This window comes from Amblyomma maculatum, chromosome 10 (genome assembly GCF_055883805.1).
Source record: "Amblyomma maculatum isolate TAMU_Amacu chromosome 10, ASM5588380v1, whole genome shotgun sequence".
NCBI lineage: Eukaryota > Metazoa > Arthropoda > Arachnida > Ixodida > Ixodidae > Amblyomma > Amblyomma maculatum.
The window spans coordinates 28,934,494-28,960,265 of NC_139353.1; the positions used below are offsets into that span (position 1 = coordinate 28,934,494).

At 43.2% G+C, this 25,772-nt stretch overlaps 2 protein-coding genes across 2 annotated transcripts; one reads left to right on the top strand and one right to left on the bottom strand.

Annotated features, from left to right (window-relative positions):
- The first annotated feature begins 13,472 nt into the window (after positions 1-13,472).
- Positions 13,473-16,536, top strand: LOC146175999 (uncharacterized). The gene is made up of 2 exons (XM_084582351.1): positions 13,473-13,603; positions 14,760-16,536. The coding sequence occupies exons 1-2, from the start codon at positions 13,583-13,585 to the stop codon at positions 16,191-16,193; spliced, it is 1,455 nt and encodes a 484-aa protein (XP_084438477.1). The 5' UTR covers positions 13,473-13,582; the 3' UTR covers positions 16,194-16,536.
- A 3,759-nt stretch (positions 16,537-20,295) lies between these two features.
- On the bottom strand, positions 20,296-25,327 carry LOC146176000 (uncharacterized). Its single transcript, XM_084582352.1, has 4 exons — positions 24,778-25,327; positions 24,611-24,718; positions 24,455-24,526; positions 20,296-23,763 (listed from the first exon to the last, which is right to left on the bottom strand). Exons 1-4 carry the CDS (start codon positions 25,079-25,081, stop codon positions 22,649-22,651), a joined length of 1,599 nt encoding a protein of 532 aa, XP_084438478.1. The 5' UTR covers positions 25,082-25,327; the 3' UTR covers positions 20,296-22,648.
- Between the last annotated feature and the right edge of the window lie 445 nt (positions 25,328-25,772).

The window sequence follows — 25,772 nt, forward strand, 5'->3', positions numbered from 1 at the left end:
CGTTTACACTGCCTCACAAGCTGCTCTGTACATTTCTTCACTCCCGAAGACGTTGAGCATTGCTTTCTGCATATTACTTTAGACATAACGTTGTGTTCTGACTGCCCAAATTACTGATCATAGTTGGAAATTCCTGCTTCTGCAATATAACAAGGCAACGTATTAATAATAAGAATACTCTTCCACCAACGGTGAGTTAATGCAAAAATTGGCCTGCCCAAGCCTCACAGGTCTTACGCGGCAGAGCCAGACAGGAAGCGGAAACATGCACATATAATCAAGGAATGGTTAATCTTTCACACAAGAAAAAAATGCCTCATAACTGTGTGAACCAAAACGAACGGATCCACAAAAATTACGCAAAACCACATCCCGGACTGAATACTCTAAATGTAGTTTGCGCAATAAAATCACAGGTCGTATCACAACATGTACAGCCTTTGTCAAACGTTTAGAGTCCAGAGGGCTTGCGTTTAAACCGTATATTATGACTTCTTTAGCAATCGTAGAAGTTCTAGCCATTGGAGAGGGTAAGATGAAATATCTTCTTGTCTTCACCAAATTAGAATGCATTACGAACCACATAGTATGGCTCAAAAGTAGAACCTCTGGGCTTTACACGTTTTACAAAAGGTGTACATAAATGGAATATTAAACATACGTTTTAGCCCGGCCGGGGTGGCGCAGTGATTAGGGCGCACGACCCCAGTGTCCGAGGAAGCGGGATCGAATCCCGGCCTCGGCGGCAGCTTTTCGAAGGCGGCGAAAAGCTAGGCGCCCGTGTGCTGTGCGATGCAAGTGCACGTGAACCCCAAGGTAGTCAAAATTAAAGTTAAAGTCAAAGTTAAAACGCAATCCCAAATATTTTACATTAGATAGAAAATTTAGATGTTTGCAATCGCAGTGGTGGTAATCAAACCTATGCAACAAGAACTGATAGTAGAGACTGACGTTTTAAAAATTGGACGAAGCTTAAGCTCTGCTTTAAGAATTTAACGCAATAGCGTTTAAACCCCAATGCTTTGAAGACGATGAAGGATGTATAAGGTATTGAATCTGGCTAAGGCTCGTGCCATTTGTTGCGACAGCGCCGTACGACCGAAAGAATTTTCCAGTGAGCGCCTCATCATAGGTAAGCAAATCAGAAATGTTATTTGCTGCTCGTTTAACAATTACACCCGAGATTAGTTTATTTCTAATGATGCACCTGAACATTAACTGAGAGTCATAAGGCAATGCATACATTAGGTCCACCTTTATTCGAAGAGGAGAAACGCGATTTTAACCCATTTTGTGGATTTGTCGCGTAATATTCTGTGTGTGTGTGTGTGTGTGTGTGCGTGCGTGCGTGCGTGCGTGTGTGTGTGTGTGTGTGTGTGTGTGTGTGTGTGCGTGTGTGCGTGTGTGCGTGCGTGTGTGTGTGTGTGTGTGTGTGTGTGTGTGTGTGTGTGTGTGTGTGTGTGTGTGTGTGTGTGTGTGTGTGTGTGTGTGTGTGTGTGTGTGTGTGTGTGTGTGTGTGTGTGTGTGTGTGTGTGTGTGTGTGTGTGTGTGTGTGTGTGTGTGTGTGTGTGTGTGTGTGTGTGTGTGTGTGTGTGTGTGTGTGTGTGTGTGTGTGTGTGTGTGTGTGTGTGTGTGTGTGTGTGTGTGTGTGTGTGTGTGTGTGTGTGTGTGTGTGTGTGTGTGTGTGTGTGTGTGTGTGTGTGTGTGTGTGTGTGTGTGTGTGTGTGTGTGTGTGTGTGTGTGTGTGTGTGGAGTAATGTGCTTTATGTATAAAATCTAATAAAAAATTAGCCAACAAAGAAAAAAAAAGGTTCTGTGGCGGAGTGGTTGCGTGCTTGCCTCGCACTGCGAATGAACCGTGTTGACTTCGGGGGTTCCCGCAAAAGCTTTATTGTTACGTTGCTTTCTTCTGATTTTTACCTTACTACCACTACGACGACATCGGCTTTTCTGCGACACTGTGCCCTTAACGCTATCAGGTAAAATGGGTTATGAAAGGAGATACCTTGCTTTTTGATTGTTTAACTTTCATCATAATTTCTGAAAAGCAGTCCATAGCGCACACTACTGTTGCTTGACGAGAAGAAAGGGCCTCCGATTAGTCAGTCGACTGGACTGGTAGGACGATGTCATCATCCTACTGGCACAAGTCTTTAGGTGCATAACTTGTGGGGTCGTTTGTGTGAACGTTGAACACCAATTGGCTGAGCATCGGCCCTTGCAGGAATCCGGCTTTCATTATAAAAAAAAAAAAGGTCTCTTCTGGCTCGCCCTATCGCAACACATTGCATTCTCTGCTAAATAAAACATTTTAAATGCTCAAGGAAAGCACCACAAAAGCTAAACATAAACGTTTACCTAATAAGTCACTATGACAAATCCTATCAGACGCGTGGCTGACATTAAGAAATAATGCATGCACAACTCATTTTTTGTCAAATGATTGGTTTAACATGTTATAAAAATCACCAAGCAGCATCTGTGTTCATTTAATTTCCACAAAACAATACTAATACGGTGATGGAATTGTACGCCAATCTGCAAAATTGTCATTTTCGAAAGTAGATGCTTTAATATCGGTGCCAAGGAAGGGAAGAATGAGATAGAGCGGCAGTTCTCGTATTTTTTGCTCGCACTGCTTTTGCGAATTGGGGACAAGGGCAGTTTTCATGAATAACGGAATAGTTCTTCTTGATATGATGTCAAAAAAAAGCAACAACAAAACATCTTTTAGTATCTTGAAACAACCTGGGATATTATGAACGGATCTTCCATGAATACCCCCAGATTAATTGCTCTTAAAGCTATAAATAATCTACCTTCACTCGACCTCATTATTCAAGGGCAAATTTGCAGATTTTGATATGCTGGTATTTTATGTACACAACGATGGTTGCGGTTGTATTCTTGCCAGTACTAAAGAAAAGAACTTGTTACTTACTTGCTATTATTACCTCGCCAGTGCCAATGTAGCGCACAAATATTTTCTCATTGCGGCTATTCTATTGGTTTTTTTCCCCAAAACAAGCTTTCCTTGTACTTGAACTGGCATTCTTAAACCTCTTTGGAAAATTTACTCGTTAGCCGACAAATCGTTGCTTTAACGTTTTTTTCTTGCTTCGCTGAACTTTGTTCTCAGCAGAGCAAACTGGTGCTCTTTCGAACGGGGCCCAAATACATTTTTCTTCTATCCCCAATAGTATCCGTCAGGGCGTAAAGTGATTTTTTTTATTTCATGGCTATATTTTATTCGTGCAGGTTTCGGCTTTGTGACAGTTATGTACTTCTTCAAAGAGCCTGTCACAAATATGTACTGGCAGTACGTTTTTCATGAAGCCTGTTCAGTGGTACTGCTACCGTATTCTGTGGAATATTTTAGGATCACAAGTAGTTATTGCTTTCACACTTGTTGACAAATCTGGAGGGTCTGATTTCCGCGATAAAGAGCAACAAACGAAGTAGTGATCGGAAACATCTGATTCAACAGTAGCAGACTGCAGAATGAGATTGAGCTTTTATAATTGTACGGTTGATATAGAAACGTCCAGCAGGTCTGATAGACATTTTCGCGCGTTCGGTTTTGAATTCATTATTGGAGTCTCGATTTCAATAGCAGATCTAGGTAATCTGTGACATAAATCACAGAAGGAAGAAGGATGTTATTGTTAGTATACCCTGTGACGCAGATAAGTGAGTGGAAAAAGCATAATCAAGTTCGCTCAAAAATAACCTTCTAATAAAGAAGGGAGGCCAGATGTGGAATAGATCAAGATCAAGATGTATAAATAGTGAACACACGTAAAAACCTTGGCGAATACGTTTCCTGCAATCTACAGTGGGACTACCATATGAACTACATCCGTAAAAAGCTTTCAGCTATTACTCGAATAAAGTCGCGTTGCCGAATGATGCTTCCTAAATCTGTTAAACTCGAATATATCATGCTTTGTTTCTTTCCTATTTAAATTATTGCACGTTAGTTTGGGCTACGACAACTAAGGCAAACATAAATAAACTTTTTCTTCTACAAAAGAAGCCAAACATAGGCGCTGATGCTCTGCAACTGAAAGAAATGCACAAAGACATGCATTAGAGACTGTTCGTAGAACGGCAACCTGTAATGACTTCAATGGCAATGTGTAGGACTTCTGCCTCATAACTAGTAGATAAATAACACAGCCCGCACAGTTGTAAAGACAGTTCTTTTAAATAACAGGAACCTTATGATTAAAAAACGTATAGAAAGGAACGGGACCAACAATGTTTTGTCCACTCGCACCCTCATTTTAAATACTACGAACAGTAATAAGGGGTAAAGCGGCTTGAAGAAAATGGCTAGAACTACCCAGAGGAAACAAAAGAAATGTTGAGGTTAAGCGTCAGTTCCCAACCCACCGTTTTGACAAGAGGACTCGTCTTCGTCTGGAAAGCGATTCTACATATACATCAATGACTTTTAACCGCGTGCACACCTTACGCAAATAGTACGAGCAGTTTATTAAGCTTTAACCTATTAATTGGCCAGGCGTTCAGGAAAACAGTTTTTGACACCGGTATTTAAGCTCTCTTGCTGAGGGCCCAGAGACATCTCACCATGGATATGTTATTCAGTTATAATGTCGTGCCTGAACTTGAAGGATAGTTCACATATAAAAATCTATACGAGCGAAATATTGCGATTATTCTTATATTTCTTAATATCGCCTGTCTCGTTCAGAAGATAAATTCTGTGCGGCGTACCAGCCACAACTACGAGAACAAATGTGATTTTTTCTGTGTGACATTCTCCATATACGAGATGTCAGCAAAGGCCACGATACTGTCACATCGTCTGATTCCGCAAATATATCTTGCTGTCCGAAAGTGATCACTCAGCGTGACCCTTCCATACCTATGAGTGACTTCAGTAGCGCTGATATCATAGTCTCAAAACAAGCTTCGGGCATCCTTTTTTATGTACCGTATACGAACGATAAAATGAAGTTCGCTAGTTGCCGATTGAGCAGTGCATTACAATAAACAAAAAACTCTGATCTAACGCGATTAGTGCTAAAGCGCCCTGTCCAGAAAATAGGCATCGGAGTTGCACGCGTCGCGATGTGAGCCAAAAAACGCGTAAATGGCTCTGCCTGATGGTGGTACCCAGGTGACATGGCCTGCACTGAATGGTCGCTAGGTTGTGGTCGGTCACGAGACCGCATAACATGGCCGAAATGGCTGTAGCTGCCAACTCGGCTTAGCGTTACTGATGGGAGGGCGATATATATGAATCCAGTTATTTAAGACCCTTAGAATATGATCAAGACAAGCTGCCTCTAAACCACGCAGGCACGTTAGTGTAGCCGGAATACAGCCGGGCTTTATATGTATGTTGAATTGTCTTTCTCATTATGCGACATTGGATCGTGGTAGCTTCGGACTGACTCTAATGAGTATTAGGACGTAATGAGCCACATTTATTATTGTAAGGATGATTATATGATACCGCTTAAAGCTAAATTCGAGCGCAGAAGTTTATACCGGGTCTCCCAGCTAACTTGGATCAAGTTTTTCAAGAATACGGTTTGCTCTAGATAGCACAGTGAATCAAAATAATACCTGTTCAGAGTCGCCTGTGCCAGTATGCAGTATTTTTAGAGCGCAGCTCTTTGGCTCCTGCTCCTGTGTTTCGCGCCGTCGTCGGCCTCGTAACCAGTTCCGCCCACCTTTCAGCCTCCCAGCTCATCCCCCCTCTTCCTCCGTGGCGGCGACCGCGCGTGTTATCTGATCGCCGCGCGCTCTCTGCCGTTCGCCGCTGCGTATACATCCCCTCCTCCCTCTCCCCCCCTGTTCCTGCTTGGCGGCGAGGCAGTTCTCTGGTTGCCGAAGTGCGTGCATCCCAAGCCGAAACGCAGAGCCGCGTTGTCTCGACTCGCTAACCATGTCAGCGGCACCAGTCAGTTGCTGCTATCTCTTCGCCGTGCATCGTTCCTATGGGCCCACGCGCTGCCTCCCGCAATCTCCCGATGACTTAATTGCTGTCTTCATTTCTCCGACCACAAAGCTTAATTCATGACAGTCAAGAACTGTTAGTGGAGCGTTTCTAGAAGGAATAAGTGTGACAATTTAAAAAAGGTGCCAGTAATTGTACATACATGTCGCTCGAAATCTTAACCTCACTCTATCGAAAGGGTGAAACAGCTGATGAGCTGCGCTCAAATTTCGTAATAAGGAGTAAACGTAATTTCGTGGAAAATTGAGCATGCTGTAAAGAACGGGGGAAGCCTTAAAGCGGCGAAGAAATTGGGCATTGGAAAAAATAGGATGTATGCGCTAAGGGACAAGGCGGGCAATGTCATCACGAATATGGAAAAGATAGTAAAGAAGCTGAGGAGTTCTATACTGATCTCTACAGTTGCCAAAATTATCAGGTCCGTAATGAGATTGGTGGTAGGGAAAAACAGTCAGACGTCCCACGAGTGACGAAGGACGAGGTTAAGAAAGCAATAGAAACTATGAAAAGGGGGAAAGCAGCTAGAGAGAATCAGATAACTATAGATTTGTTGAAGGACGTGGGGATATCGTGCTAGAAAAACTGGCCAGCCTGTATACGCAGTGCCTGGTGTCATCGACGGTACATGAACCATGGAAGAATGCAAATATTATCCTCATTCACAAGAAAGGGGACTCTAAGGACCTTAAAAATTACAGACCAATCAGCTTACTGTCTGTTACGTATAAGGTTTTTACTAAGGCAATCGCTAATAGAATCAGGACAACCTTAGACTGCAATCAAGCAAAGGATCAAGCAGGTTTTCGGAAACGGTACTCTACTATTGATCATATCCATACCATCAACCAGGTGATAGAAAAATGCTCGGAATGTAACCAGCCCTTATACATAGCATTCATTGATTACGAAAAAGCATTTGACTCAGTAGAAACCTCGGCAGTGATGCAGTCATTGCGAAATCAGGGGGTAGACGAGCCGTACGTGAAAGTCCTGGAAGATATATATACTGGCTGCACAGCAACCATAGTTCTGCATAATGAAAGTAACAAAATTTCCATAAAGAAAGGTGTTAGGCAAGGAGACACGATCTCCCCGGTACTATTCACAGCTTGCTTAGAGGAAGTATTCAGAGACTTGGAATGGGAATAGTTAGGGATAAAGGTAGATGGAGAATATCTCAGTAATCTGTTATTTGCTGATGACATTGCCTTGCTAAGTAACTCAGGAGATGAACTGCAAAGAATGATAGGTGACCTAAACAGGAAAAGTAGAAAGGTAGGCTTGAAAATCAATATGCAGAAGACTAAGGTAATGTTCAACAGCCTCGGGAAGCAACAGCAGTTTACGTTAGGTAGCGAAGCACTGACAGTAGTGGGCGAAATGTCTACTTAGGATAAGTAGTAACCGCAGATCCAGACCATGAAAAGGAAATAACAAGAAGAATAAGATTGGGATGGAGCTCATTTGGCAAGCACTCGCAAATTATGGCTAGCAGCTTACCGGTATCGCTCAAGAGGAAAGTGTACAACAGTTGCATCTTACCTGTACATAACTATGGGGCTGGAACGTGGAGGCCAACCAAGAGGGTACTAAAGCTGAGGACAACGCAGAGGGCTATGGAACCAAAAATGGTTGGGGTAAAATTAGGAGATAGGAAGCATGCAGAGTGGGTCAGAGAAATAACTCAAGTTACTGACATTCTAGTGGAAATGAAGAAGAAGAAGAAATGGGCATGGGCAGGACATGTAGGGCGAAGAGAGGATAACCGATGGTCGCTTAGGGAAACAAACTGGATTCTAAGGGAAGGAAAGCGTAGCAGGGGGCGGCTGAGGTGGGCGGATGAGGTTAAGGTGGGCGGATGAGGTTAAGAAGTTCGCAGGGGTCAAGTGAATGTAGCTAGCACAGAACCTGATAAATTGGAGAAATATGGGAGAGGCCTTCGCCCTGCCGTGGGTATAGTCAGGCTGATGATGATGATGATGATGTAATCGTCTCCAAACGTTTTATTCAAAAAGGTTAACTAATCAGTAATAATTAACTAAATAATGTTAAGGTATTGCATGAGAAAAAAAATGTGAATGCAGAAGTGACACAATATCTTGAAAAATTGCTAGCTACGTTGATTTCATCAAAGTAGCGTTTACGTAAAGTGATATTTTTAGCAGCGGAAAAGAACGCCTGGCGCATTGAAAAAACTTCCTAGTCACTGCGGCACCACTTTAAAGCCTCGACATCCTTTTGTCATAGCAAAGTCCGCTTTTCAGGGTCGTACTCTCTACGACGAAGCTGGTTCTATGCACTTTGCGAATAATTTAAAATAACAGCTGTCACGTGACAGCATTCTTTGAAGGTCTATAAATAGAGTGGTGTAAGTAGTAGCGTTATGGAAACAACGTAGCTAGCCGTTTTGCGAAGAGTCGAACAACGTTCAAAAATTAAAACAAGATGTAATTAGTCCTTGTTAATGAATTAACTTTGGCGTAGGAAAACAAAACTGCAGATTACTATAGGCGAGTCTGAACAGCTCTAATCGGATTCACTGGACTGGGGCCCATCACATATTTAAACTTTGGTCCAAGTTAGCTGGGACGCTCGGTATATATTACACACTGAGTTAGATTTGTGAGGTTATTGAATGTATGCTTAAAGTTTTGTGACTGAGATATTGTTCCTTCACTGACCAAGAAACATGCCTGCCTCGGGGGTTGTGACAAATATTCATCCGCCCTATAGATCAGGGGGATATTAAGGAACAGTGGCCGGAACAGTTTGCTTGATCCGAGGGAGCAAGATGACGCTGGGAGCGAGATGACTCACGCTTTGCCCATTTTAAGAAGCAGAGTAATTAGTTCTTTCGCTGTTATGTAAATATGTTGTAGCGGACAAACTGGCAAAAGCAAGTGAACTTAGTACACTGACTTTGCTGTTTCTTCTTTTTTTTTGCTCAACATATGGAGAGCGTTAAAAAAGAAATTGTGCAGCCAAATACTGCAAGGCCTCTACCAAATGACAGGAGATGAATAAAACACTCGAGCCCTAGAGAGTGTTGCGCCACATTGCCCCTGTGAACAAAACCCAGTGTTGTCCACTTAGTGGGCTTCCGTGTGCTATTTTGGCAGTCTGTTGATGACAACCTTCGGTTGATGTTCCCAATTTTCAGTGGCGTTTCTCCCACTCAGCCAGCGATGGATTTCTAGGTCCGAAAATAATTACTAGGATTAATGTGCAGCTTCGAGAAATCGAGTCTTCCGATGCAGAAGTCGTTGCATGGTACAAGGCCAGCCGACAGCGCGAAAACGAAACGAGGAGGGCTAGGCGGGTGGCCGAGACGCTCGAAGAACGAGAGGAACGTCTCTCGAAGAGACGCCACCAAGCCGCTGAACAACCACGACGGCCTGTTACTACCGAAATGTCAGTAGACGAAACTGCAAAGGGTGGAGACGCGGCTACCCGGCGGTTAATTAACCGACCACACCGTCCGACTGCCTACCAGTGCCTCTGTTACGCGTAAGTTTGAGGCGGAATTTGTAGACAACCAATTTGGTTTTCTCTCTTATTACTGTATCACTCCGCATGACCACAAGGAAAAGCGGGCCTAACCGTGGCTTTCGCTATGCATATCCCGCCCTAATTTAACTAAGCCACCAACAATTTTTAAGCAGCTTCTCACTAGTATTCCCATCTCTGTGCTACCTAGTTGAACCGAAACGCCAGCATACCTGCGCTGTTATTTATACTGTCAGGAAGACGTTTCCCTGCAACAACTTCAAGCATACTATAAGCTCTACAGACAAACCTCGAATGAATATGCAATCATTCATCTACTCATTATCATCTATAGTACTGAGCTTTGTAAAAGAAAAACGCCATTTCCTCTCTTCTGTGCGGAACTAAAGTGAGGCTGCTATGTGAAAAGCGGCGCTGATGTTATACATTAACGCATTATATACGCGGCTCCGCCCTGGAGCTCCGTTCTGGTCGCAACCTAGCTGCCCCTCTACCATGATGACACTTGTACGCCCTTACCACCATGGACAGTTCACCGTTCCAGCCCATCGCGGCCCTGGCCTGCCTAGTTCTGGCTACAGTGTCCAGCTTTTGCCCTCGGATCAGCCGACTTGAAGCATCAGCTCAAGTAAGCTTAGTTGTCCAGTTTTGGGAGCAGCGAGACGATTATAATGACTAATGGCCCCACCACTCTGACTAAGCAAGCGTTTTCATTTTCTGGAATGCCTTTTTATTCCCTGCCTTATCTTCCACTTATCAGCCCCCTTTGATGCTCCTGCGACAAATTAAGCGGCAGTTTCGGTTCCTTCTACAAACAGTGTGTATAAAGACCCTCTGCGTAGGAAGGTAGAGGCTATGCGACTGCTAGGGGAAGCAAATACAGAGTGTTGAATTGGCGAAAACGTTTGAAATGGAAGACCGCCTAAACCTCAAATAAGGTGATTTCCAATGAACTTCAGCTTTTGTTTGTAACGCGAAATTCCTGCTTTTTAAAAGTTCATTTCTTATTTCTTGTTCCGTGTCCAAAGAAATATCTGCTACAGCACTGTGAATGCTTCAATTTGATAACTTGACGTACTTCTATGAATTAAAATACTTTCAGAAAGAGAGTCACAGTCTTCGCTGAATAAAGCGGCTGAATTCTGGGTTTATTTCGTAGTGAACAAAATTAACAAGTTGCTGATGGACGATCTTGCTGGCAAGTTGACGAGTAATGAGCTTTGGATCTTCTGTCAGCTTTTTGTAAAAGCTTATTGAACTCTTTGCGGCATGCTTCACCAGGACCCTTACCATTCTTCAGGACGTGGTCGCGTACTCTGAGCTCACGCAGGGCAGGAATGCCTGTATTTAAAACAAAACAGGAATACAGGTATTTTTGCAATCTACTTCCAATTCACATAGTAGCGTAGTTATATGGAGCTTGCAGGATTTTAACAGCAGTACGAATATCATTATACAGCGACGGGAATCATACAATGTGCGTGAAAGTAGAGGGGATAGGTATAGTAGCTATAGCATGAGTATATGAATATAACACGAAATTGTTTTGCGTGTTTTGAGTTAGAAAATTCGCTCTGAATTTTTATATACAGAAGATATTATCATTGCAGCGTAACTTCATTACACATGAGAACCCTGCTCTGTATTTTACCAGGTAATAGTGGCACCTGCTCCCCAATACTACTTTATGGATGTCTGCTCTCTTCAACTCAGCAGGACGATGTGTAGTGATTGATTGGTTGTAAACATCTATACGTATACAGTCTTGTCAGGACATGTGGTTGGCTCAACAAGTTCAGTAGCCCACTTGTTATTGCTCACATTGTGTAGGGTAGGTGACATGTGCGTGATGTACGCCGGTGTTTTTATGCATTTTCAGCAGTATCGTACTTCTTATTTTTTTTTTCGTTCTGTGGTATTCGTGTGGTATTATTGATGAATATGCACGATAGATGCAGACTCATTTGCCCAACGGTCAGCAGTGAATGCAAGGTTTAATCCCAAGATTGCCATTTCTTGCTAATTTATTTAAAACATTACACCTTTCTTGTGTAGTAACTGCCCTTGTCGCAGAATCGCGCAAAATTATGGCATCGTTGTCTAAACCGAGCTCAGAACGCTACCTGGAGCTTTTCTTTGTGACTTAGCCGCTGACTGCAAAAAGGCAATAAAATCTTGGCTATAGTAATCAGTGGGGAGTGACATACAATATACATGACATACATGACATACATGACATACGTGACAAGGTAATATACATGTTACAAAATGACGCTCTTATTGAAAAACATTTTTCTTGCCATACCTTCGCAGTTACAGACTCTACTTCCAGCGCCTAATACTTGCGGCTTTTTCTCCGCTTTCTGTAGACTTTCTCCCAACAAATGTATATGCTAAGTGGTTAGTAGTGCCACCTTTTGTCTACTAAATGTTTGTTTAAACATCAGATAAAATCCCTCACTAAAAACAAACACATAATGTTGCAATGATTGTTTATGCTGCCGACCTACAAAGAAGATAAGATTAACAAATGTTTTCCGGCTGTTCCTTCTTTGTAAATGCATAGAAAATCTCACGAAAGAACTTTAATACAAAGAACGTCAAATTCAACTACGATATGTTCTAAAAACACGACAAAACGTACGAATGGGATATGCCCCACGCTTGGGTTGCAGTATAATAGGACGGTTCATAAGACGTTCGAGAAATAGCTTTCCACTGAACGACCCTAAATGCATGACGCTATTTCTGAATGAAAAATTATAACTACCCTTGTAGAAGGCTCTGATTACTGTTCTCATACCATCAGTTCAGTCGTTCAGTCGTGCCCGACTCTTCGTGACCCTATGGACCATATCACGCCACGCTTTCTGGTCTCTCACTATCTTCCTAACATCACATAACTTCATCTGCAGCGCCTCGAGGATGCCATCGAACCATCGCGTTCGCTGCCTACCCCTTCTCCGGTGACCCTCAACCTTTCCCAACATCAAATCTTTCTCCAGTGACTACTCTTGTCTCATCAGATGACCAAAGCAGCTGAGCTTTAACTTTAGAATTTGACCCTCCAATGAGCAGTCAGGATTTATGGTCGACTATATCGACTGATGTAATCTTCTGGCAGTCCAAGCAACTCTCAAGTCTCCGCCAGCACCACAATTCAAACGCGTTAATTCTTTGGAGGTCAGCCTTCTTCGCATTCCAACTCTCGCATCCATACATCACAACTGGAAAGACCATAGCACGAGTTATACGGATCTTGGTTGGCAGACTAATGTCTGCTCTTTAGTAGGCGGTCAAGGCTAGCCATGGCTCTCTTTCCCTGAAGCATGCGTCTCCTAATTTCATGGCTGCAGTCTCCTTCCGGGGTAATCTTGGAGTCCAAGAAGAGAAAATCTGTCACAGCTTCCACTTCTTATCCCTTGATGCTCCAGGACTTGATAGGACAATACGTCATGATCTTTGTATTTTTAATGATCCGTTTAGTCCAAAACTTCTCACTCTCTTCTTCAGAAGTTTCTTGAGTTTCACTTCACTTTCTGCCATTAAAGTGGTATCATCCGCATATTTAACGTTGTTGATACGTTTTCCAGCAATCTTCACTCCAGCTGAAGACTCGTCCAGTAGAACGGCTGATTGGGCGAGTTGGTGAACCATGATGGAGAGTAAAATACGTGCGCAAAAAGACGAGACAAAGAGGAGAAGTGGACAACGATGGCGCGGAACGTGCGCCGTCGTTGTCCACTTCTCCTCTTTGTCTCGTCTTTTTGCGCACGTATTTTACTGTCCATCATGGCTCGTCCAGATCGGCCTTCTTCATGATGCACTCAGCCTATAGGGTAAATAGGTAGGGCGACAGTATGCAGCCTTGTCTCACTCCTTTCTCAATCGGAAACCAATCAGTAAGACCATGCCCAGTTCTGACTGTGGCCTGTTGCCTTCCATACAGGTTCCTGAGGAGACAGATGAGGTGAATGGACCATTTCGGAAAGTTGCGCGCGCCCCCTACGCGACCGCCGCAAAGCAGGCTGGGAATTGTGAGCGTGGCTTGCCGGGCAGGATCCGGCGCAGGAGTGGTTCGACATGGACGTCGCGCAAAAGCAGGTAAACAAAACTTTTTTTTGGGATGCTAGCAATGCTTTTGTAGCATGCTTGCGCCGCGCAAGTGATCTTTGCATTGCCGTACAACTTTTTTTGTGGTTTTGCAGCCGACGCTACGAGCGCGAAGCGAGTATTTTCGCACGTGAGCGCTCGTGAAGCGCGCACATGTGCCAGTGTATAGTTTTAGCTATGCTTCAGAAGGCACGAGCGCGATCCTACGGCTAGCAGGCGTGTTTTGCTGGTAAGCGCGCGCTAACAGTGCATTTATTTACTGGTCGCCCGTCGCGAACCTTCAAAGTTTCTGCGGCTGTCCCGGCGGCAGGCGTAGTACGTAGCGTACGCATTCATGTTTGTTGCAACAGTGCGACATAGTCTTGTGAGAATGTACGCGCTATATTTTAGCAAAATACGTCGTTATCGCGCACTGCCCATTCAATCTTTTGGTTATAGCGTGCTATTTAGTCTACGGACGAGTCTGAAACAAGTATATCGTCGAAAGAAACGGACAGCGCATTCGTTCAATGAGTACATCTTGGAAGAAAGTAGTAGTTGAGTTGGTGCTTAGCTTGTGCGAGCGCATTTTCTTGCCTATAGTGTTGTTCGAATAGCACGCAGCAAGTGCGAAGCAGAACCAACAAGCACTGTTACATTGTGTGTAGCTGAGCATATTTTTGCGATACAAATAGTAGTTGCTGTCTGTGCCATATTCAACGAGTTTGACGGCTCGTACTATCTCGGTCGCGGTGTCCATTTGTTACTACCGTGGAGTGCAGATAGGCGCAGCCAAAATATGAACGTGCCTCGGTGGCTACAAGTAACGCGAACGCGGTCGAAAAAAACTGCGGCGGATATTTTGCTAACGTGAAAAACATGGACGCGCCAGTACCTTGTACTTGGGCGGCCTCGGAGTTTTAGTTAGCTGGTGGTTTACCGAGGCCGTCCTTGTGCAACATTCTTCACGACCGCGCGTAGTAAATGAAATGGGTTCAGCGTTGCTTTTCAAGCATGCTTGCCACAAGTAACCAAGACACAATGAATGAATACTTTATTTCAAGATCGCATTGGTGATGCCATTATCAGCTGTGTATGCTTCCATGCTCTGTTTATATGTGGAGTGCCAAAGAAAACATTTTGACACTTGCTTATACCCATGTTGCAGGTACCACTGCAAGCCATTCATAATGCACTTCCTCTCCAAGCAAGGCTACCGAAAGGGCCATGGACAAAACAGTTAAAAGACGTTCCAGATGGGTTCTCAGAGCAAGGAATCTTGGCACATCAGAATTCACGTGGTGCTCAGAAGCATACTGTAAGCGGATACAGGATGTTCAAAGCAGAGAAGGTGCACAATGTTCTTATTTGCAAGGCTGACAGATCCACTTTTCTTAAAGCAACAGTGGAGGCATCATTCTCTTTGGCAAAATTATATAACACTGCTGCTGTGCTCTCGTCAAATGGAACTGTGGACGAAGGAACCTGCAACTGCCGGGCTGGAGCTGCAGGTGTTTGTAAACATGTAGTAGCAATTCTATGGTTTGTATTAGACCTGAAGCGCTCTGGGGCAGCCTACGTGCAAGACACACAGTCGTGTACAGACAAACCCAGAGCATGGGGTACTGGGGCAAAGAAGGCCAACGTGCACACACGCGAGTTCTCAAAACTGCGTTTTGTGAAACATATGCCAATGAAAGCTGGCAGGTATGCAACTCAAGAAACCACAGTTTCTCTGACAGTAACAGAAGACCATATTAAGAGAATGTATCAGACACAGAAAAATATTCCAAACGCCATGCTATGCAAGACGCTGGAGGACAACCACTTTCAGCCCGTACAAGTGAAAAGAACACGTCAGGAGGAGGCTCTCAGCCAGATGCCAATCAGGTTGCCGGTGCAAGCCCTGTGGGTTGAGCATGTGCCAGCTGGGTACACGTTCGGCTCCTGTGAGCTTACTTTAGAAGACTCATGGGCCCTTGAGCAAGCGACTAGGATGCAGAGCGGCTCTACAACATGGAGCTTCGAGAGATCCAAGCGCCTGACTGCTTCACACTTTGGAGATGTGGTGTCACGGAAGAAGCCAGCTGATGAGAAGTTTTTTAAGAGGTTGTTCGGGTCTAGCCAGATGCAGACCAAATACATGGCTGATGGTTTAAGGAATGAAGATGCAGCCGTGCAGCGTTACATAGACAAGAAAAAGGTCCCAGTTAGGATTTACTGTTGTGGGTTGTGCGTCAACCCTGGTGTCCCTGTTCTTGGTGCAACGCCTGACCGTGTTGTAGAGCAGGGAGGAGATTTTGGTCTCCTTGAAGTTAAGACCCTCTCAGCTGCCAAGGAACGGGGTGAGGAATTAGAAAATGCTGTGAATACGGCACCCTACCTGAAGAATGGAGTTCTTAAACCAACGCACAAGTACTTTTACCAGGTCCAGGGGCAAATGGCTTTGACTGGACTCTCCTGGTGTGATTTTGTGGTTGATAATGGCACAGACTGCACTCTTCAGAGGATCACTTTTGACAGCTCGCTTTGGATTTCCAAAATGCTGCCACGTCTCCTGGAATGTCACAAGAACTACCAAGAGCACTGTGCTTGTGTGTGAATTTCAATGACTTATTTTATGTTACATTGGTCTGCAGGACAAAGATGCTCGGACTCGTAACATGCTTTGGCATGTGTTCATACTTATGTATATTTGTTTCTTAAATATCTTGTATTGCATTTTTTTCCATGAAGAAAGTGTTTTTCTGCGTAATATCGTTATGGCGATGTGCACGTTGTGCCACAACCCATTTAAATGTGTGTGCCACTAATCTGTGTGTAAAAAGTAAATGTCAAGCACCACACGTCTTGCTGCCTTGTCCTCCAAGTTCCTGTCTCTACATTTGTCGGCTACCTTCCTTGTGATTTTTCCCTTGTCCTTTGCCTGAATTTTTTTTTTTGAACCAACTTTTTTTCTCGTGTTGCTTGTCGATAAGAAAGTCGTGCTCTCTTGGCAGACAGAGGAAAGGTATTTTTTGGATTCCTTGTCCACTGTCGTTTCCTGCCACTTGATTTTCCCACCTCCATTTGCTAACCTAACCTAACTATGAAGGAGCATTTTCACATTTCAAATGTGTTTTGAATACCAGAGCATCACTCCTCATCGATAATTTTGTAATAAAAAGAAAGCGCTTAGGTTTAGCCAATAGGAGCAGTGCGACCTTTAAAGTTGAAAGTCAGGTTTGATGAAGGAGAAACACTGTGCAGCCTGATGAGGTTAAGGTTTGTGTTCATCTGTTTTGTCTTGGTATCAATGCTCATTAAGTCTGTTGGTCTGTCGGGTAAACTCCTAAGAAAAGAATGTAGCCACTGCGTAGCAACATCACGCACCTTCCTTACAGTCGTTGTAGCTTCTCCATCTGTTTTGCCAAGGTTTCATGCGACATCTGGAATTTAATTCATTTTCACTGCACGCAATTTTCTCTTGTAGCTTGACAGTTTGGTAATTGTTTTATCAACCTCACTTGTAAGGGTAAGGAGAAGCTGAACTCAGCATTGTCTGAAATGCCTTCAAGTAGTAGTGAGTTAAATTCTAAATGCTCTATTTTTTACTTCATCCAGTCATCACATTGTGAAAGCTGATTTGGTTCGACACACATCATTGCTATGTTTTGAGTCGAGCCTACGTTTTTCTGGTTTAACATCCTGTAGGCAACGAGGGACATGGGGATGGAGGGCTCCCAAACAGCTTTGACCATCGTGGATTTTTAATGTGCACATTATATTTTGCCTCCACCAAAATGGGACTTTCATGTCTGTGATTTCATCCCATGACATTGGGTCAAGCAGCCAAATTCCATAGTCGCAGAGCCATCGTGGTGGATGCTTAACTCTTTGCGGACGGAGATGACATTCCTTGGTGGTCTCGTGTCATGCCTAATAAAGACAAAACGGCAACTTCTAATGAACAGATCAGCCACTTTGATTCGGAAGATGTGGGGTCCTTCTGCTGAAGACAGATCAATTGATTTGGTACACAGGCGCTTTGATACATCTTGATCAAGGCAAGGTGCAGAAATGCTTGTATGTAAAAAGTTTTGTGCGTGATAATAGGCTTCACATGGTTTCATCTGGTCTGGAGCCCTTGACAACTGTGTGCCCATAGCGGAAGTATGGAATGTAAAAATCGTTTCTCACTTTGTGTGCTGCTGTGTCTAAAGAAAGGAGGACTGAGATTTGGACTGCTGAACCATGTTTACACTGACCCTGTGCTTCCTTTACCTTTTTTTTTTGTTACTTTCTATTGGCGGCATCCTTCTCCCCTTGTACTGAAAACCTAAATAGAAAGAAGGGAAAGCTGTCGAGGCTTTGGATTTAACGTCTAGAAATGCGAGTGTCAAAACCACTGCCAAACAATGTGCCCCTCGGAGGTAGACGCATCTTGTCTGTCTGCGTTTTGGTGCGAGTCGTCCTATGCTTCATTTGTTTTGGTGTCCCCGACGCTTTTTTTCTTGTCATTTGTACGAGCTAGAATTCATGAGTGTGACTCTGTATAGGTTCTGCTACCTGATCCTATGAAGTTCATGTGCCTGCATGTTAAATCCTTCCTGCTACACTTTCTGGATGTCAGGACACACGCACTGATTGATGTGTTGCTGTCTAGCAGGTTCGCGTGTGGTTAATTTGGGCAAACTACCGACTTGATGATAGTCATTTATATTTGAAATATGATGTTTAATTCTGTTCACACCATGTTTTCTCATGGTTACTTTCATCTTCTATATAAAATCAAAGAAGAATTTGCAAATGCGGCGGTTAGTTGCTAGTTGGCATACACAGGTTCAGTATGTCTACTTGCTGTGTAGCTGTGATTGAGAGTTGTGTGCAAGTTCTTGCTTGTGTACTGCAATCATTGCTGTGCAAGCGAAATCTGTGAACATTTTGATTTTGTGTCTGGCGTAGTATTTGTACTTTTTAGGATGACTTGTTGCCGTAAGAAAGGTAATTCTTGTGCAAGGTTTTACTATGTACTTGCAAGCTGATGTATATGCTTCGATGCAAAATGAGTGTATTGAGATCATTAATTTAACAGTTTGTTTTTGCTTCATCATTATTGCTCATTTGGAACCAGCACTTCATTCGATGCAAAATGAGTGTATTGAGATCATTAATTTAACAGTTTGTTTTTGCTTCATCATTATTGCTCATTTGGAACCAGCACTTCAGAAACATATGAAAGTCCTTCTTTCTTCCTTGCAGAAATACGTTCTTTGGGAGGTGCACAGTTTATATGCTCATATTGGTTGCTTGGCTTTCTTCATTTCTGCACTTAAGGCGTCAAGACAGTTTTGCGTACTTCTTTTTTGTTATTGTATTTTGTAAGACTGCCACATTACATACTATATATTCTTGATTCAAAGCAACATTTTGTTTTTTAAACGTAATAGGTAGGAAAAAAACTCCCATGTGCGCATAAAAGTAGCCAAATTACAAGCGAGTGCTCGGTAGGTGCTGCATCTAAAATTTTACATTCAAAATGGAAGCAGTATCCTGGAAGATGCATGCACTCTTGTTCTCCAAACTGTCATTTAGCTGTGCATCCTCTTCTGTGATTAATGGACTCCACTACACTTTTGAACCAATTTCATTGACCCACCATCTAATTGTAGGGAATTCAAAGCACCAAAAAGAATGATCATGGCATAACCCAATAACCTCTCAAACCAAACCAGAGCTCAGCACCGTAGTGAGGCTAGTAGGAAAGCCTAACTACCAATTGTTAAGAACACAAATACCTCTTGCATAATGTCACGCATTGCAATGTTTTGTTCATTTTTTCACACCAACGGAGTTGCTTGAGATTTTGATAATTGAAGTTATTTATTTCGTTACACTTATGTTTGAACAAGACTGTATTAAAAAAATTTTTCTGCAACGTGCTTATACATAGAGATGCATTGCTTAGCATGCTTTTGTGTTATGCTCTTAAAATATATTGGCACAAGATGTTTAAGTGAGCTGTGCAATACAAGAGCCTTTCTTTGTAAGAAAGCCTTTTATTTATTTATTTATTTATTCATATACCCTCAGGGCCCGAAGGCATTAAAGAGGGGAGTGGGAAAGATACATTGGTACAGGGTACAGTGCAGCATAAAGCATCATAGGAGAAACAATAACACGGCGAAAAGTGATAAAAAAAAAAAAAGTATTGGCGGAAAAAAAAAGAGAAAAGCAGGTGAGACAAAAAAAAATCATTTCCGACAGTCAACAATGTCACCGAAAACGAACAAAAACATTTGACTACCATTTATAAATATAGATTACATACGGCAGTCTTAAAAGAATTTGGGTCCGTAATATCAGCAATGTGCCTAGGAAGGTGGTTCCAACTGACAGAAGTGTTTGGAACGAAAGAACAAGAGGTGTGTTTAGTACGACATGACGGAACACCTACTTTGTGAAGATGATCAATGCGACCTGAAACATATGTGGGGGTAGTTAGTAGCCGGCTCTTAAGGGCAGGATTGTGGTAATAGATTTTGTGAAATAGACATAAGCGGGAAATATTTCTGCGTAGTGAAAGCGGTGGCAATGATAATGTTGTTTTCATAACGGTAACACTGGAGTTACGGTTATAGTTGGAAAGTATAAAACGTGACGCGCGGTTTTGAACAGATTCGATTTCAGATTCTAGAGATGCAAGGCCAGGGGACGAACAAGGGTTTTATAAAGAAGCAGTTTTATTGAACTAAAAGAAAGGTTAAAGTTTCGGCGCAGGTACCCCAACATGCGGTTAGCATTGTTAGTAATAGATTCCACATGCAGATTCCAAGAAAGATTAGAAGTTATGTGCACACCAAGGTATCTATACGAAGACACAGTTTCAAGAGGAGTATTATTGAGGTTGTAATTAGCTACTTCATTGTTACGACGAGAAATACGCATATGTTTGCACTTGTTAATGTTAAGCTTCATGTGCCATAATTTACACCACTCTGAAACTTGGTTAATATCAGACTGAAGAACAGAAATGTCAGAGTCACTGTTAATTTCACGGTAAATTACACAATCGTCAGCAAAGAGACACACAGAAGAAGCAATGGTGTTAGGCAAATCATTAATATAAATTAGAAAAAGTAGGGGCCCTGGTACGGAGCCCTGGGGAATGCCTGCGCCCACTGGAGAGGAACGAGAGTTCCATTTATTTGCTGTCACGTATTGAGAACGGTTAGTGAGGAAAGACTCAAGCCACGAAACGATGCTAGGGTCGAGTTTGAGGTTACTTAATTTGAAAAGTAGTAATTGGTGAGAAACTTTATCGAAAGCTTTGGAGAAATCGAGGAATATACAGCCTGCTATGGAACCCCGGTCAAGAATGAAATGAAGGTCTTGTGACAAGCATAGAAGCTGAGTCTCGCATGAGAATGTTTTACGAAACCCGTGGTGGGAATGACTGAAGAACGAATTTGATTCAAGAAAATTGGCGAGATGAGAGCAGATGACATGTTCCATGATCTTACATGGGATGCTAGTAAGTGAAATGGGTCGGTAGTTATTAGGAGAATGTTTGTCCCCAGACTTGTGCAGGGGAACCACCTTGCCCACCTTCCAGTCACTAGGAACACAGCTACAGTCACAAGCACATGGGCAGCTACATACTTCACATTGGTCTCTGTAAGGAAACCGCAATGAAAGTTGCAAGCAAAATCTTTGCAAAGTGACAAGTGTGTTGTCCGTATTGTAGATACTCTTGCACTCGGTACGACTTGTAACATATGTGAAGTGAACCAATGAAGGCTTATGCTTTACAGTAAATCAATGTGCCGTCATAGACAGTGCCCAAGGTGCAGATTCAGCATACTTAATCTCTGCTTTGAGGGGTTAATGCACAAGTTTCGAGTAGCACTGAGCTCGCACTTCTTTGACGACAAGCTCAAATCTGTCGCATCTCGGGTATTGTAGCTGATATAAGTTCTTTCTGAAGGATTCCATGCAAGACATTACATGAGAGTTGGTAATAAAGCTTTCAAATTTCAGTGCCATGAAATACTCGCATACATGTACAAATTTTTTACATATACAGTACACATATATACAATACATATCACTTTTTTTTAAAATGAGTACATCACTAACACATGTAAAAATGACAAAGTGAAATTCACTTTACAGATTTCATTCCAAAAAGTTAGGAAAGACAATCTGTCGTAGAAAAGACAATGGCTGCAAACACCAACTTTCCATCTTGTCTGTGTAGATCAGCAATGAGACTGGTGATTTCGTTTCCAGTCATGACTTGGATATAGTACTGCCACAATCTATGCTCAAATCATTTGCACAACACCGACAGAAAAATAAGGCGTTGCAGCTCTATATAGCCTGTACATTGACTTCAGATTTACTTCAGCAGAGAAAGAAAGGCTCCTCTAGTCTGCTGTACATGAAATAGTGTAATTCAGTGCAAGTTCGATGCCTTGCACTGCAGCAGGGATTCTCAAACTGCATTTTGGGGAACTCTAGGGGTTCTTGGAACAGTTCCTAGAATCCCCAAGCACCTATGTTCATGCATGTCTTCATCCACTTTAGCCAGTTATTTTGGGACTAATGCTGTAGCTGCTTACAGCTATCTCACTATACAGTCAGTCATAACAGAATTTAAGTACTTGTTCATGTGCTGCGCAGCTTGCATACCCCTTTTACATATGTCGGCCAGCACCTTTTCAAGCCTCAGCCGCAGCGGTCGAATTTCGATGGAGGCAAAATTTTAGAGGCCAGTGTACAGTGCGATGTCAGTGCACGTTAAAGAACCTCAGGTGATCGAAATTTCCTGAGCCCTTCACTACGGCGTCTCTCATAGCCTGAGTCGCTTTCGGACGTTAATCCCCCATAAAACAAATATTTTCAAGACAGGCTCCGTGACCAAAGCTGGCCAGAACACAAATGAAACATGTTAGAAGCCGACTGCATTTTAGCGAAATGATTTGGTCTTCAAATGAGAAGGCTAAAGAGTTTGAGCACCCCTGCATTACAGTAGATCATGCATAACATACAAAACATTAAGAACACTACCATCGCTCATCGGTTTAGAATGGGCTCATGCATGAAATTATTGAGATAACAACAAATTTTCCATATCTTGTTCAGCTTCTCTGCCATAACATTAGGAAAGACAGCACGGAGTATTCTGAAGTTTTTAACTTCCCTGATGACACGCTCAACATGAATTCGCAAACTCGCTATCTGCCGTGTTGCTATCTCATCTGCCAGTGACAACTGCGAGCGGCCATTCAACATAGGTGGCATGTTTAATTCGACTCCAAGCTGACGGAGGTCATCTTCAATGAGGAATCCTCTATCCGCCATTACGCTGTCCCCTTCCTCGAGCAACTCATAGAGGCCACTGTGTCTCGTGATTTCTCGATCGGAAAGTCTCCCAGGTGCAAGATTTGACACAAAAGAAACGAAGCCGTTTGGAGTGATGCCAATGAGTCCTTTTGCAGTGTTGTGTCCTTTGTACGAGCTGAAAGTGTCGCTTTGCGTACTGTAATCAGACGGGTTCTCGATAAAAATTTCTGTGCAGTCCAGTACAATGCGTGTCGATGGGTACAATTCTTTAAAATTGTCTGGCATGAACATGTCCACTGTGTTACGGGATGGCCACATTGGTATCTGGATTAACATTTCAAACAAAAAATTTACCCAAAATGTGAACATTGCACTCACGGTTGACACAGACACTTTCAGGCGATATGCCAAATCCTGCTCCAGTAACCCAACCCGGAGCCTGCAAAGCACTGCAATGACCTGTTCTTTCATTTTCAGTGCTGGTGGCCTGCCAGCACCTGTTTTCAGTGTCTGGTACATGCCTTCAACATGTTCCAGAAACGCATCAAATTTTTCAAAGGAGTTAAACCCTGTATAAAACACTAGTCGCTTTTGATCTGAAACAAAACCGTGAACTTTTGAGACAAGGTTTTTTGTTTTTAGCTTCTCTTTAAGCGCCTCAACTTTCACATGGTGCAACTGAGCCTCCAGATCCTCAACCGTTTTCTGGAGCACAGATTTCTCTTTTCGAAGCAAGTTATTTTCATGCTCCAGTTTTCCACATACTTCGAGAAGGTGGTTGACTTTCCTTAGTGCGGCAGCAGATGCTGTGTCTGGAGGCCCCATGGAGTATGAATGCTCGGCACCTAGAAAATAAAAACTGTTTATTGATTTGCGAACAGTTAGGCCGTGCTTTAATACAGATTTCAGGGCTTGAAATAGTCACTTCAGCCCACAATGTGTGTTCTGAACCCTTGCTCTCAGCTTACACTGATATACAGACAACAAAGAACTAGGATGACAAAGCCATAGAGCCCAACTCTCTTTCACTCCACTGATCCACCTGTGCAAGCAGCTTACCAACCAGCATGGAACCATAGGTTTCATGCACCCAGCACATCAGCCAAATCTACACTGTATATGCATTTGGATAGCCTGACTTTTGTGTCATTTTTACAAGCTGTGGTGAAGGGAATAATGTCGCGGTGAAAGAAATGAAATGGGTAAGTTTCACAATGCGTGCACTGGTGGAAGAGGTACCGCGTTTATCAGAAAACTCGCTGAAGTAATAACACATGCACGGTACAAATCACTGATGACATGTCACAGAATACATGAGGTTATGCAACTCATAACATGTAGACTTCCCATGGCTAGCTGCAAAAGCTTGCGAAAAACTGGCTTCGCGGGAAAAAAGTTTGGTCCATTTATTAATATACCGGTCGCCACAGCACCCGTGGACCTCACAATGAGTGGGCGCGATAGGGGTCCGTTAAATGCGAAAAATAAGTTTTCATAGTGGAATGGAGAAAGTGAGAATTTTGAACCATCACTAACCTGTTTCCGTGCGAGACGAAGCCGGTGCACCGAAGGTCAGCTGGGTGGGCTCCTGGGAAACTACGTCGCTCTCTGCGTACAAACGCTTTGATGAAAATGCGAACACACAAAATCGAAGCCTCAGAAAAAAGATGGCACAGTTAAAGCGTCTCTTACGTTGATCGCATTGGGGCACGTCAACTACGTAGCCGATCTCCAACTCGTTCAGGACGAGCACAGGGCTGGCAGAGGCAGTTTGGGAGCTCGTCTTCTTGCGTTTCGCGACTGGAAGAGATTTGGCAGTAATGATAATATGCGATAACCGCCTGAATATATATATTTACCGGTATTAAAGGAAGGAGATAGTTGACTGATGACTTTATGAGGGAAAATTGTCGGCAACCGGTCCATATAGCCACGGCGTCCACTTGCGTTGAAGTGAGCTCCGCAGATCCGGTGGTGCTTAGAAGGTTGCCACAAAGAGAAGCGACCAGCACTTCCCTGGCGGTTGATTCTTCTCACCCACTCCTTTTTTTCTTTTTCATTTGCAGGGAACGCGTGAAATGAAACGTTCTTGTCTTTCAGCGTGTTGTTGTCGCAGCCAGGCACACAACAAGTCTGACCACCGCCTCGGCACTTCGACGACATCGCGCGCAGTAGTGGCAGCGGCCACTAAGTAACCCACAGGCACGTAACACTTTATATAACGCACCTGCAACCGCCCACCACCAAAAAATACACGAAATCTTAAAGCAATCGAAGCACGTACACACACACACCGCAGCTATGCGAACGCAGGAGGCAGGAAAGACGGGCGGTCGGTCGGCGTTCGCTCACTTTTCCCATAATGCGTCGCGCGCCCGCTAGGTTTTTTCGCGGCGCTGCGATTTCCGAAATGGTGCATTGGAACTCCCATCTCTTGGAGAGCTTGCCACAATCTGCTGTGATCTACGCAGTCAAACGCTTTCGCATAATCAATAAAGCAGAAGTAGATGGATTTCTGGAACTCTCTTGCTTTTTCCATGATCCAGCGAAGGTTGGCAATCTGGTCTTTAGTTCCTCTGCTCTTGCGAAAGCCAGCTTGCACGTCCGGAAGCTCCCAATCCACATACTGCTGCAGCCTATATATATATATATATATATATATATATATATATATATAATATATATTGTAAGGTAACGCGAAGGTCGGACTTGGGGGATCAGGTTTTATTGGAGACCTGAAGCCTTGGTCGCACACTGCAGCCAACCACACTCCGCGAGGACGATATATATATATATATATATATATATATATATATATATATATATATATATATATATATATATATATATATAT